This window comes from Microcaecilia unicolor, chromosome 3 (genome assembly GCF_901765095.1).
Source record: "Microcaecilia unicolor chromosome 3, aMicUni1.1, whole genome shotgun sequence".
NCBI lineage: Eukaryota > Metazoa > Chordata > Amphibia > Gymnophiona > Siphonopidae > Microcaecilia > Microcaecilia unicolor.
In genome coordinates, this window is record NC_044033.1 from 208,116,489 (window position 1) to 208,133,474 (window position 16,986).

Sequence of the window (16,986 nt, forward strand, 5' to 3'; positions counted from 1 at the left end):
CTCTACTGAGAGTTGAACAATCGCATCTCGGCTGATCCAGTATCTTCAGAGTCTAGGTTGGGTGATAAAACTTTGCCAAGAACTTGTTGACTTGGGGCTCAGTTTGGCACCAAGAACGGCAGAGCGTTATTGACATGGGAGTACATGTTAAGGTTACAGTCCCAGGTACAGGGTGTGTTAGTCTAGGCATGGGATTACATGAGGGTGTTGGGGCGCATGGCTGTTGCACTGGACCTAATTCATTGGGTCTGGGTGCATATGAGTGCCCCTAAAGAAGTCGCTAAAAGTCAGATTCCCTTTGTCAGGAGAAGCCTAAGTCAGATTGAGATGGTGGTTGATCAAGCAAAACCTGTTGAAGAGAGTGTATCTGGAATCCCCCAGTGAATTCTGGTGGTAATTGGTACCTGACTTCTCAGTTGGAGAGCACATTAGGTTGGGCTGCTATGGCCCTTCATGTCTATAAGGAGAGCCCTGCAGGCATTCAAACCCCAGGTCTATAATTGGACTGTCCAGGTGTTCTCTGACAAATCCACAGTAATGGCACATGTCATTCATCAGGAGGCACCAAGAGCATAAAAGTGGCTAGAGAATATGCCCTTTTGATTTGGTTGGCAGAGGCCTACCTTGGGATGATCTTGGTGGCTTGCATTGCAGGTATATGGGAGAATGGAGCTTGTCAGAGGAAGCATTCTCTCATTCATACCCACCGGGGGAGGGGGGAGCCAATCATGGATATGATGGCTACGAATCAAAATGCAAAGGTTCCCCAGTTCTTCAGCCAAAAAAAGGAATGGGAATCAGGCAACCTAGACATGATGTCTCAGCAGTGGAAGACCTCTGGTCTCCTATATATACTTCCCCCATGGCTCATGTTTCACAAGTTCTTCAGTGTATTATAGTGCACCCAGATCAGGTGATCCTGCTGACACCCAATTGATCCAGGAGTCCCTGGATGAGAAAATAGAGGTTTCACAATAATCAGCACAAATCAAAAGCAGAAACACAACAAGGAATAAAATAAAATATTGTTGCCAAGAATTATTATATTTAAAATAATTTAATCACAGAATATCTAAAATGCATAATCATAAAACCTAAATTGGCCATGTTTCAGCTTCCAGTTGCATCTTGGGTAAATTTCTAAAATCTGTAAGAACACATATAATACACCATCAGTATTTCTTTTTGTTATACAAACTTCATATTTCTTATTTTATCCCTTGTGATTCCATCAGGTGTTCTTTGTACAGCATCTTGATCACGCTGAAAGTAGCAGAAGGCTTGAGGTTACTGTGAAAGTGGGGCCTCCTGGACAGCCTGTCTCCCTTATTTATTTATTTTATTTATATCCCACGAGATCAGGTTCAATGTGGCTAACAACATATTGTAGTTAACAGTACAAAACGTGATGCAGAATGGTATACACTAAGTAGTAATAACAAAATAAATGTGGATTGAGTAATTACAATATGTAATATGGAAATGAATGCTAGACGCAAAAAGGTAACGATTTATAGTCATCCATGTATAACAACAATTAGAATGGAACTGAGAAATTGTTAAACAGAACAGATTTAAGGTATTTCTGGAATATCAAATAATTAGGTTTCCATCTGATGAATTTTGGGAGGGCATTCCACCATTTGGTACAGAGGTAAGGGAATCCTGACTTGTAGATCACATTTTTGCAACTGGGATAGTGCAGGGTGAGATAATCTCTTGAACCAGGGAGAACGTTACGAAGGGGGAGATCAGTTAAAGGTTGCATATAATCAGAGGTTAAGCCACATAGAGTTTCGAAAACAAATGTACACAGTTTGAATGTTATTCTGGCTTTGATTGGGAGCCAGTGTAACTTTATGTGCAAAGGGACTGCACTTTTGAATTTCGTAGCCTTGTAGACTAATCTGGCTGCTGTATTTTGAGCTATCTACAGTTTTCCGTCCAGCAACTAATTCCTAATCCACAGACGTACATTCCCTCCTATCCCATGACTTTTTTTCTCAGGAGTCTTTTATGAGGAGCTTTGTCCAGTGTTTTCTGAAAATCTAGATACACTACATCAACCGGCTCACCTTTATCAACATGTTTATTCACGCCTCAAAGAAATGAAATAAATTGGTCAGGCAAGACTTCCCTTGGCTGAATCCATGCTGACTCTGTCCCATTAAACCATGTTTGTCTATGTGCTCCGTAATTTTATTCTTTTTTTATTGTATTTATTTAAAAATGTATATTCTGCTGTATCCGTAATCTTCTAGGTGGAGTACTACAAACACAGGCATAATAAGATCTAATACATAATAATTAAGCCATTAACATAAGACAGAAATACAGTTCATAATTAAAATATAAAGTAAATACAACTATGTCCCCACCACAACCCCCCCCCCCATTAAACATCAGTCTGCTTTGTATGTTTGATGAAACAGAAATGTTTTTAACAATTTCCTGAACCCACTCATCTCTTGCAATTCTCTGATACACGAAGAAAGCTGATTCCAGAGTTGTAGCCCTGCAATATAAAAAACTGACTGCCGAAATTCCTCCATCCTAACATCCTGATAATTGGGTACCTCTAGAACAGCAGAATTCGTGGAACGTAACAGTCTCTTTGGCTGATAAACACACAGTTTGGCTGTAAGAATAGTAGAAATCCTATCATGTAACCCTTTGAAAACCAGGTACAGAATCTTGAATCAAATTCTATATTCCATAGGCAGTCAATGTAGTCACTTGAGCACAGGTGTAATGTACTTGAAAAGGCAACATCCTCTTAACACCTTGCTACAGCATTTTGGGTGACCTCAGAGCCGTAGCGAGGGGAGCTGATACCCGGGGCGGGTCGCCGCTGCGCACCCCCCCCCCCCGGGTGCAGCACGGCGCACCCTCCTCCCGCTGGAGCGCACCCCCCCCGGATCGCATACCTGCGGCGAGGGACGGGCGGGAGGGCCGATCCACCCCTACTGCATGTTGCTGGGGTGTGTCGGCTCCGCACTGGTTCACTGCTCTCTCTGTCCCGGAACAGGAAGTAACCTGTTCCGGGGCAGAGAGAGCAGTGCACCAGCGCGGAGCCGACACCCCCCAGCGGCGTGCACCCGGGGCAGACCACCCCCCCTTCCTAAGCCACTGCTGTATACTGAACTGTATACTATGTGTGGGGAAAGGGGGCTCTCTGTGAGCAGAATCTCTAGGAGAAGTTATATCATCCACTGGGAAGAATGTGCATGCGGTTTTATTTTTATTTATATATTAGGATTTATTTACCACCTTTTTCAAGAAATCCAACCAAGGCAGTGTACCACAGGAATAAGCTGGACAGTGGCAATAAACATAAATACATACTTATATACCGCTTCCCTCACCAGATGGGTCCAGAACGGTTTACAGTTATCTAAAATTACCACAATTTATAATGCAATGCAAAAATACATAAAATCAGTTACATTTCATCATAAACAGGATAGGAGTTAAGAAAACAAATAGGCCTTAATTTTCTTCTGAAAGGAACGATCGTTACTGTTGTAATGCTAGTAGGATCAACCAAAAGAAAGTAAGGCAAATCAAAGGAGGATTCCAAAGCAGTGGGATTTTATTGTAATAGCCATATAAAACGGCACATAAAACATCAGAGTCACTGGTTTCCCAGAGAGTTGCTTTTGCAAAGTTGTTATTACCCAGCTGTCACATTTGCTCTTCATTTTGAAATGGAGATTTTTTTAAAGGAATGGACTCTGACATCTTCTGGACCGAGCCTACCCAAATATAATTGGTTCGTTGACCCCTGAGGCAGGCCGACGTGCCGAAACACGGCCATGTCGGGTCATTTTATGGGTCGTTTTATATGACTGTTACAAATAAAATTCCACTGTTTTGGAATTCCTCCTTGCATTTGCCTCAGTTTCTTTGGGTTGATGCTCACTTTTCTGTGAGGACATTGTCTTGTCTTCCTCCTCTTTTTTGTTTCCCTAATGCTAGTAGGAAGCACATTCCAAAAACGGATCATAAAATCAGGAAAAAGCGTTTTTACTATCCTGTGGAATCGGAACTCCTTTCAAGCTGACTGGGCAGAATATCAGTAAACTGTATAATCTCTCTGAAGTTCGACCTGACATAACAGAAATCAAATCAGTGAGACTGTCCAATTAGCAAAGGAAAGCACCAAGAGCCTTCAAAATCGAGGCAAAGTATCTTTAATCACATAACTTGGACAACAATCTTCCAAAAATGACTCGACAGGGGCCGTGTTTTGGCACATAGCGCCTGTATCAGGGGTCGCAAACGTTGTGGTAACTAAATGTGCAGTAGCGACACTTGCTCCTTTGCACATGTATTAGAATAAAAAGCAGTCCCTTAATGCTTGAATTGGTGAGTCGGGTCATTTTTGGAAAATTGTTTATTTATTTGTTTATTAGGATTTATTTACCGCCTTTTTGAAGGAATTCACTCAAGGCGGTGTACAGTAAGAATAGATCAAACATGAGCAATAGGCAATTACAGCAGTAAAAATATTCAAAAACAATACAAAGTATGGCACAGTTACTACTTACAATGTCAACACAATACGTAATAGAACATTATAATTGATCGTGAAGGGTAAAGCAAAGATGTAACATATAGATAGGTAAGAAAGTAGGAAGAATTAGAAAGTAAGGTGATTGATTTAAAGAAAGTTGAACGTGAGGTCAGAAAAATGGTTAAATATTATCTCAGCTAGGGTAGTAGGAGTGGATAAACATGTCCTGCTGCAGTATATGCAGCCTGAGTCACTCCTTGTGTGTGTGACTGAGACTAACCAGTAAAGGCCTGGTTGAAGAGCCAAGCTTTCACTTGCTTCCTGAAACAGAGATAGTCTTGTGTTAAGCGAAGCCTTTCAGGCAATGCATTCCTGAAAATGGCAGATACAAATCAAAGTCAGGTATACATATAAAGTAGCGCATATGATTTTATCTTGTTGGGCAGACTGAATGGACCGTACAGGTCTTTCTCTGCTGTCATCTACTATGTTACTATGTTTAGAGTGTGGGGGCTACTCAGGGCCGCCGAGAGACTGGGCCGGGCCCAGGGCAAGGCTGCCCCTGGGGCCCCACCCCCGTTGCCCCCCCCCTGAGGTTGCCACCACTGTCCCCCCTCCGTCCGCCACCGGGCCGGGCCCCCTGCATTGAAATTACAGTGCCTCTCACCTCTTTGTGAAAGTGCTACAGACAGCAGGAGATCACCTCTCTTCAGGCCTCCTTCCCTCCCTGTGTCCCGCCCTCATCTGACGTAACTTCCGCGAGGGCGAGACACAGGGAGGGAAGGAGGCGAGGCCCGAATGGAGGCAATCTGCTGCCTGCAGCGCTTTCACACGGAGGTGAGAGGCGCTGTGATTTCAGTGCAGGGGGCCTGGCCCGGTGGCAGACGGTCGACGACGGAGGGCGGGTGGGACTGTGGCGCCGGGCCCCCCTTGGAGGGGGGGAATTTTGTCCCCCCTGCCCCCCCTCTCGGCGCCCTGGGGCTACTCTGGAGGAGGCTCGCTTGTGGGTATCACATTGTGTAATGTCTTTTGGAGAGGGTGTGGTTAGTGAAAGTCCTTGGGAGGACCTTAGTGTCCTTGGCGGTGGTACCTTTAAAAGCTCTACTATCTTTACCATTATTTTTATCCTGGTCTTTAATGTATTCCTTTTTTAAAATAATTAGACTGTAAACCACTTTGATGTTCCTAAATGGAGGGATGGTATGAAAAAAACTGCAATAATTGTAAATATGTATGTATCTGAGTGTGTGCGCGTCTATGCGTATACTCTGTGTGTCAGCATGTATGTAATGGATCTGTGTTATGTTTATGTATATGTTGTATATATGTGTGTATCTCCATGTGTTTGAGCGTCTGTATGTGTGTTTTTCTGTGTGTATCTTGTTACTATTTCTATGACTATTTCTTATTCTTTATCCAGAGATTTAGGATAAAGAATAAGAAATAGTCATAGAAATAGTCTAGAATATGACAGAAATGAGAACATATATAGAAATGGAAATTACAATGGAAAGTTGGTCAGGGCAGTCTCTCAGTTCTCTGGCATGAGGCCAAGAGCGCTGCACACTGACCAGCCTCCTATCTGGCAGAGAAATATTATGTAGGGTTTCTTTTCCCTTTCAAGACAAGGGGGAGGGATTGTCTCACCCCTTTAGTTAGCATCTTACAGTCAGAATCTAGTATCAATGAAATACATAGCATCTGTTTACATTCCCTTTGAAGATGTAGTTGGTTTCTTGTCTAAATGTTTTTGAATATTATATCTCTTCTATACAATCAGGTTTAATCACCTGACTTGGCAAGAGAGGGGGGGGGGGGGTAGAGAGTGTTGCTATTCCAGCAAGCTTTCCCCTGTTTTGGAAAGAGAAAAACCTCCATTTCTCCCTGTCCAAATATAAGGAATTAATTTTGTATATTAAAATAATTGGAGGCCTTCCACCTCCTACAACAATCTCTGTGTGTGTTTGTGAGTATGCATGTATGTCCAAGTTTGTCTCTGTATGTGTGTATCTCTCTGTGTGTTTGCATGTGTGTCCATGTTTGTGCATGTGTGTATCTCTGTGTGTATTTGTGTGTGTCCATGTTTGTGTATGTGTGTGTATTTCTGTGTCCATCTCTGTGTGTGTTTGTGTGTATATGTATGTGTGTGTGTCCATGTTTGTCTGTGTATGTGTGCGTATTTCTGTATGTATCTCTGTGTGTAAGCATGTATGTCCATGTTTGTGTGTTTGTTTGTGTGTATGTCCATGTTTGTGTGTATCTCTGTGTGTTTGTGAGTATGCATGTATGTCCAAGTTGTCTGTGTATGTGTGTATCTTTGTGTGTGTTTGCGTGTGTGTCCATGTTTGTCTGTGTATGTGTGTGTATTTCTGTGTCTATCTCTGTGTGTGTTTGTGTTATGTGTGTGTCCATGTTTGTGCATGTGTGTGTATTTCTGTATGTATCTGTGTGTTTGTGTGTGTATGCGTGTATGTCCATGTTTGTGTATGTTTGTGTGTGTGTGTGTTTGTGTGTGTATGCGTGTATGTCCATGTTTGTGTATGTGTGTATCTCTGTGTGTGTGTGTTTGCATGTGTGTCCATGTTTGTCTGCGTATGTGTGTGTATTTCTGTGTGTATCTCTGTGTGTGTTTGTGTGTATGCATGTGTGCCCATGTTTGTGTATGTGTGTGTATTTCTGTTTGTATCGCTATGTATGTCCATGTTTGTGTATGTATGTATATCTGTGTGTGTTTGCGTGTATGCATGTGTGTCTATGTTTGTATATATGTGTGTATTTCTGTGTGTATGTACTTCCGTGTGTTTGTGTGGAGATAACCCTATTCTGATGCAGAGAACATTTTTTATCCAGTCAGTCAGTAAACAGTGCCCTTGCTTACAAAATTTATCTCACTTTCCAGAAATCAGGTGATCTCTTCCCAGCAGCAGGCAAATTCCCTGCCAGCTGAAGTTATTCACCCTCCCTTCTCCCTCTCTTGCTGTTCTCAAACCAGGATAAAGGAACTTTCAGAGTCCAAGAGAAGTTAGAAAATTCCAAATAAGTCTCCATAGATCTGTGCCATGTTCTGAACGTCTCTCTTACCAAGTCTTGGTGCCCACACGCACACCATATTTTCTGGCAGCTGCAGGGTATAAGGTATTCTGTCTGTTAACATGGATCAACTCCTCAAGCACCGTTCAATCTAATGTTAGGTGTAGAGAGGGGAAGGGATTTGGCTGAAGGTCACACATTGAGACCTGAGGGCAGAGGTAGGACAGGAGCCTAGGTCTCAGCTCTCTCCTCTCAGGATTAGGCTGTCTCACAGGGAGAGTTGGTGGCAGTAGTGGGATTGGATTCTGGATCTACAGGTGTCACAGCTCTGTGCTCTCTGCAATAAATAGGCTATTACACAGAGAGAGTTGGTGGCAGTAGAGGGATTGGATTCTAGATCTACAGGTATCACAGCTCTATGCTCTCAGGATTAGGCTGTCACACAGCGAGAGTTTGTGGCACTGACAGTGGTGGGATTGGAGGCAGGATCAGGAGGTGTCACTGCTCTGTGTCCTCTGCAATAATCTGTGACACAAGGAGAGATGGTGGCAGCAATGGGATTGGAGCCTGGATTTGCAGGTGTCACAGCTCTGAGCTCTCAGGATTAGGCTGTCACCTAGGAATAGTTGGTGGCAGTGTATATTTTAGTGCATGTGAAGAAATGTTATTTTAATTTGATATTGATTTTATGGATTATTTCATTGTATTTGGTTTTCATTTAATTGTTGTTCATTTAATAGAATGCCCTTACGTAGCCATCATGGCAAAATGTTGGACATTGCGTGACACTTTACCCTCACTGCGTGCAACAATAAATTGGTTTGAACATTATTTTGTCTTTGGCAATTCACGATCTTCTACCTTTGCTGTCCAGTAGTGGGATTGGAACCCGAGTCTGTAGGTATCCCAGCTCTGTTTAGAAATTGTTATTTCTTGACAGATACAGAAGTATCGCTGGTACTCTCACCTCTCCCTGCCTCAAAGAATTTTCTGATAAACATGTTGCTGATTTTAAGCAATGTCAGCAAAAATATATAAAAAAAAAAACACCACCAAAAAAAAAGCCAAAATTTATCACTGCAAAATCCTTGAGCATGTGTATAATGATTAGCAAATCTGTGTCAGTTCATCCCACCCATCCAGTACACCCCCCTCCCTGCTCCTCACACAGAAAGCACTGGCGCAGGAGAGGAGAGACAGCTCTCCCCTAAGAATCTCCAGCCCCTCACACAGGGCACTCTGATACAGGAGAGGAGAGAGTGCTCCCCTAAGAGACAGCCATGAAGCTCCTGCTGTGGATTGTGTGGTGCAGTCTCCTGCTGGCAATCTCTCACCAGATCCCTCCGTAAGTGACATCTTCTGCAGCTGTCTCTTTAGGGGCACTCGCAATAACCGGGGAGAGTCCCTGAATTTTTGTTCCTGACTTAAAAAGTCCCCTTTGCTGTGTAGAAGCCTGTCTCATGGCTGAGATCACAGGAGATCTATCTTTCCACGTCACGTTTAATGGTTGAAAATTTGGGGTCCAGGGGCCAGAGGTGGGGGGTTTGGAGGAGATATAGGGCAGCTTCGGCTGGTTGAAATGTCCATTTGTCTGTCTCTGTAGGATACTTATAACTGCTCCTAACATTATTCATGTGGGGGTGGAGGAGTCGATCGCAGTTCAGGGCTCTGGGGGGGCCCAGGACCAAATCATGGTGACCATGCACTTCCTAAATCAGAAGACAAACCTGAAGTGCTCCAAAGACCAGACCGTCACCCTAAACGAAGGCAATGGGTTTGTTCAGATTAAGAACCTGAAGGTATGAATCTCATCTCTGTCTGACTCCCCCCTTCACTCTCACACACCCTCCATCTCTCCCCTATCTCATCTTCCCCTCCCCTGTCTCCTCTCCTTCCTCTTAACCTGTCTCTTCTGATCCTGTCTCTTGCTGTCTCTCACTACTCCTGCCTATGTCCTTTGCTTGTCTCTCCTCCCACTGTTTCTCATATTCTATCCATCCCTCCCATGTCTTCCTCTCCTCTTTCTCTTTGTTCCAGTCTTTAATTCCCCATCTCTCTCTCTCTCACTTCTTCTCCTCTCTCTTTCTCCCTCTCTCTTCTCCTGTCTGTCTCCCTCTCTCTCCTTCTCTTGTCTCTCTTCCTTTCTCTCTTCTCTTTTTCTCCTGTGTCTCCCTGATCAGTCACCTCTGTTGCCTAAGTCCTTCCCCTGTCTCTCCTTCTCCCTCTCCTCTTATCTCTCCCTTCTTTACTTCTTTTTCCCTTTAGCTCTCCTTCCTCCTCTCCTGTTGTACAATCCCACCTCCTGCTTGCCTTCCCCAGTGCTTCCTGTTCCTCATCCCCATCTCTTGCTCCCTTGTCTCCCTCCCCTGAGTCTTTTGTTCCCTCTTTCTGTCCTGTCACTCTTTCCTTCATCTTCCTCTCCACCTTTCCTCTCTCAAATTCTCCCACCCTTCCCTCTGTGACTTTCACCCCCCCCCCCCGTCTTTGTATCTCCCCTTCTTTCCTCCTGTCTCTTCTTCCACAGTTCCCACCCTTTATTTCTCCTCCCTCTTTGGGTTTTTCTTCCTTCCAACTATTGTTATTCCCCACTCTCTCTCTCCACAGTCTCATCTCTCTCCCCCCCCCCCCCCCACCCTCCATAATTGCTGTTCTCCCTCTCTCCTTCCTCTTTAGGTTCTCTCCTCCATCTATCCTCATTTCTTATCCCTTCCTTACACAATCTCGGTTCTCCGTCTCTCACACTTCTCTCTCCCCCCCCCCCCCCCCCGTAGGTTTTTGTGTACAAGTTTGTGTTGCATGCACAATACACATGGAAACTGACACGCATGTGCTTTCCTTCTGGCAGATAACACCCGCTGAAATGAAACTGTGTGGAATCGAACAGCTACGCAGCACCAAGTATGTGCAGCTGGTGGCTAACAGTCCTTCTCTTCCTGGGGGTAAAAGGGTGTTTCATATCCTGCTGTCCACCCGCAGGGGCTACCTCTTCATCCAGACGGACAAAAGCATCTACACACCCAGCCAGAAGGGTAAGAGACAAGGGCTGCCTCCAGTGCTCCAGGCTTCATTTTACCCCAATACGGGACTAGCCACTTGCTTATGATGGAGAGTCAGAAGGCGCCCCCTACTGGGGGGCTCTGTGTCTGCCTGTATCTCCACCCCAAAGGTGAGAGGCCCCCTGCTGGGCACTATAAAGGCAGTTACACACGCCTTGGGATAAATTCAAGAAAGGTCACCTAAAGTCAGGGGCAAATATTTGGGTACTTAGGGCTGGATTTGGTAAATGGAGTGGAGTGGAAGAGTGGCCTAGGGGTTCAAATCCCACTGCTGCTCCTTGTGACCTTGGGCAAGTCACTTAACCCTCCATTGCCTCAGTTATAAACTTAGATTGTGAGCCCCCCTGGGACAGAGAAATATCCAGTGTACCTGAATGTAACTCACCTAGAGCTACTACTGAAAAAGGTGTGAGCAAAATCTAAATCAATAAATAGCAAGATTCTAGAATCCTAAAGAGTAACAAGATTCCATGCAGAATCTTAGAATAGCAACATTCCATGTAGAACCCCCAAAGCATAGGAGTGGAAGAGTGGCCTAGTGGTTAGAGCACCAGTCTTGCAATCTAGAGGTGACCAGTTCACATCCAACTGCTGCTCCTTGTGACCTTGGGCAAGTCACTTAACCCTCCATTGCCTCAGGTACAAACTTAGATTGTGAGCCCTCCTGGGACAGAGAAATATCCAGAGTACCTGAATGTAACTCACCTTGAGCTACTACTGAAAAAGGTGTGAGCAAAATCTAAATCAATAAATAACAGTTTTAGATTCTGTTGCTACTATTTGAGATTCTACATGGAATGTTGCTATTCCACTGGGCGGTTCCAGGGGGTGGGAATGGGAAATGTGAGGGGTATTTATAATGTATGTTGCCAGTTTTCTAAATAAACAATTTATCCAGGGGAAGGCTATTGCTAAATGTTTCAGCAAGGCAACACAGTTCTGCCAGGGAGGCAAGAACTTATGAGATAAGTGCACAGTTTTTTCACTTAGTGTATGTATTTTTTAAAAAAGAATAAGTGATTTTATAGCACTGTGGTGTTTGGGATGCATAAAAAAATGTGAGCAGAGGTTGCTCTCCCCCAAAAACATAATTAGAGTTACCTAATGAAAGAAGTGCTATACCACGTTTTAGCAGCATCATTGACTGCAGTTACGGTGGTTTTATCTGAGGGTACTCTACACACAAAAATATTATTTACATTACACAGGTGAAATAACTGTTTGTGATAGCACTTACTCGAAGTAGGTGGCTTTAGAGTCCTGGTTTGTGTTTACAAGAAGTTGAATGTTACCAGAGACATTGATATTGTTTATTCGTTTGCTATTCCACTAGCAACATTCCATGTAGAAGCCTGCCCTTGCAGATCAGCAACGTGGCCGCGCAGGCTTCTGTTTCATGGAGTTAAGTGCGCATTAGCGCCAGTGCTTCTGTCAGCTCAAAGTCCAGTGCTAAGCTTTTGTGCCTAGCTGTAACAGTTTAGTGCATAACTATGTGTACTTCCTGGACATGCCCCCAGTCCATGCCCCCTCGCAGTCATGCACTAAGGATTTTGCCTGCGCAGTTTATAGAATACTGACTAAGGTCAGTTGCACACATAACTGCTAATCGGTGCTGATTAACACCGATTAGCAGTTAACATCCATTATCACATCATTATATAAAGTTATGCACCACTGACCCTATTCTATATCTTGCACACTAAGTGTAAAGTTGGACACACAAGTTTATAGAATAAGGGGTTTGGTTGTGTAAGTGCAGAGAAGAGTATCGCACACATAAGTACCCTGCATGCTGTTCTGTAAGGGTGACATAGTGCTATGACACACAACTGAAAAGGGGTGTAGATAAAGGCAGAGCATGGGAGGAGCATGAGAGGGGCATGGGCAGAACATGGGAGGGATATAGGCGGAGCATGGGTGGAGCATGGCTGGGCATGGTTGGGGCATGGCAGAATATGAGTGGAGCATGGGTAAAATGTGGGAGGGGCATATGCAGATCACGGGTGGAGCATGGCAGGGCATGGTTGGGGCATGGCAGAACATACTACTACTACTACTATTTGACATTTCTAAAGCGTTACTAGGGTTACGCAGCGCTGTACAATATAATAAGGGGTTTGGTTGTGTAAGTGCAGAGAAGAGTATCGCACACATAAGTACCCTGCATGCTGTTCTGTAAGGGTGACATAGTGCTATGACACACAACTGAAAAGGGGTGTAGATAAAGGCAGAGCATGGGAGGGGCATGGGAGGAGCATGAGAGGGGCATGGGTAGAATGTGGGAGGAGCATAGGCAGATCATGGGTGGAGCATGGCAGGGCATGGGCATGGCAGAACATGGGTGGAGCATGGGTAGAATGTAGGAGGGGCATAGGCAGATCATGGGTGGAGCATGGCAGGGCATGGGAGGGGCATGGCACACCTTATATAGAATTCTCCTGTATGTATCCATCTATAACTCCACACTGAAGGTAAGATGCCCCCCACCCTCACAGTAAGACCCTACATTAGGGTCTGCTTGCACCCTCCCTTCTAATCCCCTAAGAATAAGAAATTCTCCTTTGGGACAGTTTGTCTACCTACAGCCTCTCACATATAGGTTAATGAGGTTCACCTGGCATTTTCATGGGGTGAAGGCTCTGGTTTACAGCTTCAACCCCTCCTCCTCCTCCACAATTTATCCAGTGGAGGAGCTCGTCCATTCCACCACCATTGAAGTATCTTGCTTTTCTCCCCCTCCACCCCCCTTTCACCTGCTGACCCGTCCCTGCTTCACTCAGGTCTTAACTCTCATTGGTTTGATTCCTTTCAGCTCTGTATCGGGTGTTCGTCCTGGATCACATGATGCGTCCTTCCAGCGAATCTGTCACCATCAGCATCTTTGTGAGTACTAATCCCCACCTCCTCCCTTCGCCTCTGTGTCTTTATCTTTCTTTGCCTCTTATTATTGTTTTCTGCTGTTTTGATGCCTTCCTGACACCCCCTTGTCTCCATTTTGGACAGAGAGCCCTTGTTGTCCCCTCCAGAATGATATGGTAAAAGCAGTTAGCATAGCTGGGTTCAAAAAAGGTTTGGATAAGTTCCTGGAGGAAAATTACAGAAACCAGGCAGACCTGGGGAAAGTCACTGCTCACCCCTGGGCTTGGTAGCATAGAAGCCATCTACTTTTTGGGATCCTGCCAGGTATTGTGACCTGAACTGGGCACTGCTGGAAACAGGATACTGGGCTAGATGGGCCTTTGGACAAAAGAGTGAGGACAGTTCGAAGAGGATATAAGGAAGTCTTTAATATCAACAGCTTGAAAAAAGGACCCGACACGGCCGTGTTTCGGCACCAAAGCCTGCATCAGGGCAGGGACTAATAAATCTCTTATGTTGTTGCTGAAGAAATATGTAGCTGTTTGGCTTCCGTAAAATATAGAATTGTTGCGCTACAGTCCGGCGTGGTCTGATCCAGTATGGTACATCTTATGCTCATCCAGGAAGTGACTGCTCATTGGCTGCCTTTGATGATATCACTGAGCTCAGAGGAGTACTTATTTGCATAATCATATTTAACATATGCCCATGTGTCCGAGGACATGTTAGGCAATTCACAATATTATTTCAGAGAAACTAGCGTTCTCTTGCCAGTAACAGGAGACACGGTATGTCTCAATGCTGCAGGCTTTTCTCTTTCTGGACAGCAGCCTAACGGGCTCATTTTCAAAAGAGAAAAACATCCAAAAAGTGGCATAAAGTCTGCATTTGGACGTTTTTCATCACAAAAATATCCAAATCAGTATTTTCAAAACCTATTTTTCGACGTTTTTCTCTGAAGTCCGCCAGAAGTACGTCCAAATCAAAAGGGGGCATATTAGGGGCATGTTCAGGGCAGGACTTGGTCGTTCTTGAAACTTAGACGTTTTTCAGTCATAATGGAACAAAACAAAACCGTCCAGGACTAAAACTTAGACGTTTTCAGCTAGACCTGTTTTTATTACGAATAAGGCACAAAAAGGTGCCCTAAATAATCATATGACCACTGGAGGGAATCAGGAATGACCTTCCCTTATTTCCCCAGTGGTCACTAACCCCCTCCCACTCTCAAAAAATGTGATGAAAAACATTACTTACCAGCCTCAGATGTTATACTCAGGTCCATTAGAGCAGCATGAAGTAGTGTATTGGTGGGTGCAGTGCACTGCAGATAGGTAGACCCAGGCTCCTACCTCCCACTCCCTGTTACACTTGTGGAGGAAACTGTGAACCCTCCAAAACTCACCAGAAACCCACTATACCCACATATAGGTGCCCCTTTTACCTGTAAGGGCTATGGTAGTGGTGTTCAGTTGGGGGTGGTGGTTTTAGGGGGCTCAGCAGACAAGATAAGGGAGCAGTGGTGGGATGTGTACCTGGGAGCATTTTATGAAGTCCATTGAAGGGCCCTATTGCTGTCCTGGGATGCCAGGGGGACCAGTGTACTAAAAATGCTGGCTCCTCCTACATCCCAATGGCTTGATTTTGTACGTTTTGCACTTGGGACGTTTTTTTTTTGTTTTTTTTTTAAATGGACCAAAAAAAAGAAAATGTCCAAATCACAAAATGTTGTTCGGAACAGTATTTTTGAAAACAAAAGATTGATGTTTTTCATTTTTGAGAATGACCTTTCCTATTTGGTTTTTGGATGTTTTTTGCAAGATGTCCAAAGTCGGACTTAGACTTCATATCGAAAATGCCCCTCCACGTGACCCATCACCAAGATTTCAGCTTTTCCCACCTCAGTTCCCCTCCCCTCTAAAGCAATCATTTCCAGCAGTCTCTCTCATATTTGTATCAGTCCTGGTTTTGCCCCGTTGCCTGCAGGAGTTTCAGTTCTGATTACCATAAGGAAAATGAGACAACGCAAAAACTGGATTAACCTATCCTGGTTGACCTCGGTAAAGTGGAAATTTTTTCTCTTATCTGCCTCCTCCAGTAGTGAGCAAAGTGACATCATCACTTGTGCATTATGGGAGTTTCAGGTTTCTTGAGCAAAATCAAGATGGCCGTGCTATGATCTCAGAAACCAAGATGGCTGTCTTCCTGTTCCTGGCATATTTTTGTCAAATAAACTTTCAGAAAAATATCTGAATCTCGGAGTAACCTAGACCAGATGAGGAGAAATGTTGTTTTTCAGGTTTTAAAGTTTGCAAAACTTTCTCCTTAAGCATGCCTACTTCAATCAGTCTGTCTCTTCTTCCATTCCAGAATGCTCAAGGTGTCCAAGTGTTTACCAAGGAGCAGGTGGTCAAGAACTCTATCATAAATCAGGAAGTTATCATCCCGGACATCTCAGAGTGAGTATCAAGTCTCTGAGTGGGTGGTGAGTTTTAGGGTATAACACTAGGTTCTCCCAGGTAGAGTTTTGACTAACCACTGACTCACACATTATTGGAAATCAGCGACACAACAAAATAACACATCCAAAAGACTTTATTGATAAATCAATTCAGCAAACTGACTCGATGTGGCCATGTTTTGCGTAAAGAGGTTGCATCAGGGGTCATATTAAAACAACACTAATCCAAATTTCAGAATGATATAAATCAAAGTCTTACAATAAACAAGTGACATTTAAAACATATATAAAAACTATATAAAAAACATAAACATACATTTACAAATATTGTAAATACAAGTATTTAAATATTCAAACAAACTATAATAGGGCTTAACATATATCAATATGATAGAAACCTCCCTAATAAAAAAAAATTATATCCACTACCTGAACTCCTTCAATGAAATCTTCTTAAAAAATTCAAGAATTTACTGGTAGAATATACCTGCTGAAATCAGTGGCATAGCCACAGGTGGGCCAGGGCCCGCCCACTAAGGGCTCAGGTCCACCCAACAGTAGCACACATTTAGTGGTAGCTGGTGGGGATCCCAAGTTCCACCAGCGGAAGACTTCCCCCTGATGGTAATGAAAATGCTATTCTCCACGATACTGGCACCTGTGCGTGCTCAGTTTTCAGTGCATCCCTGCTGCAGACTGCCAAGGCGGAAAGAAACATTTTCCCGCCATCTGAGATATTTTTTTGGTGGTGGTGGTGGGGAGAGAACACTTGGTGCCCACCCACTTCTTGCCTAGGCCCAGCCAAAATCTGTTGTCTGGCTACGCCTCTGGCTGAAATTCATAGGAAAATATAAATTGCAACCTATTATTAAGAGATGTTTATATATTTGTGTTTATAATATCTGATGCAGTCTCTGTAGGTGAAATGTGGCCATATTGACTTAGTTACATTGATTTATCAGTAAAGTCTTTTGGACATGTTTTTTGGTCTGTTTCTGTTGCTGATTTTGGGTGGTAGACCACAGCCTCTTTTCTTTGCTCATTAATGGTGACAGTTGACAAAG

At 44.0% G+C, this 16,986-nt stretch overlaps 1 protein-coding gene across 1 annotated transcript in view; it reads left to right on the forward strand.

Moving 5' to 3' along the window:
- The first annotated feature begins 8,714 nt into the window (after positions 1-8,714).
- Positions 8,715-16,986, forward strand: part of LOC115466191 (complement C4-like) — a 59,201-nt gene continuing 50,929 nt past the window's right edge. The window contains exons 1-5 of the mRNA XM_030197292.1: positions 8,715-8,891; positions 9,150-9,345; positions 10,392-10,575; positions 13,415-13,485; positions 15,832-15,920. Coding sequence (XP_030053152.1) covers positions 8,827-8,891; positions 9,150-9,345; positions 10,392-10,575; positions 13,415-13,485; positions 15,832-15,920 — 605 coding nt within the window. The 5' untranslated portion in view covers positions 8,715-8,826. The remainder of the gene's footprint in view (positions 8,892-9,149; positions 9,346-10,391; positions 10,576-13,414; positions 13,486-15,831; positions 15,921-16,986) is intronic.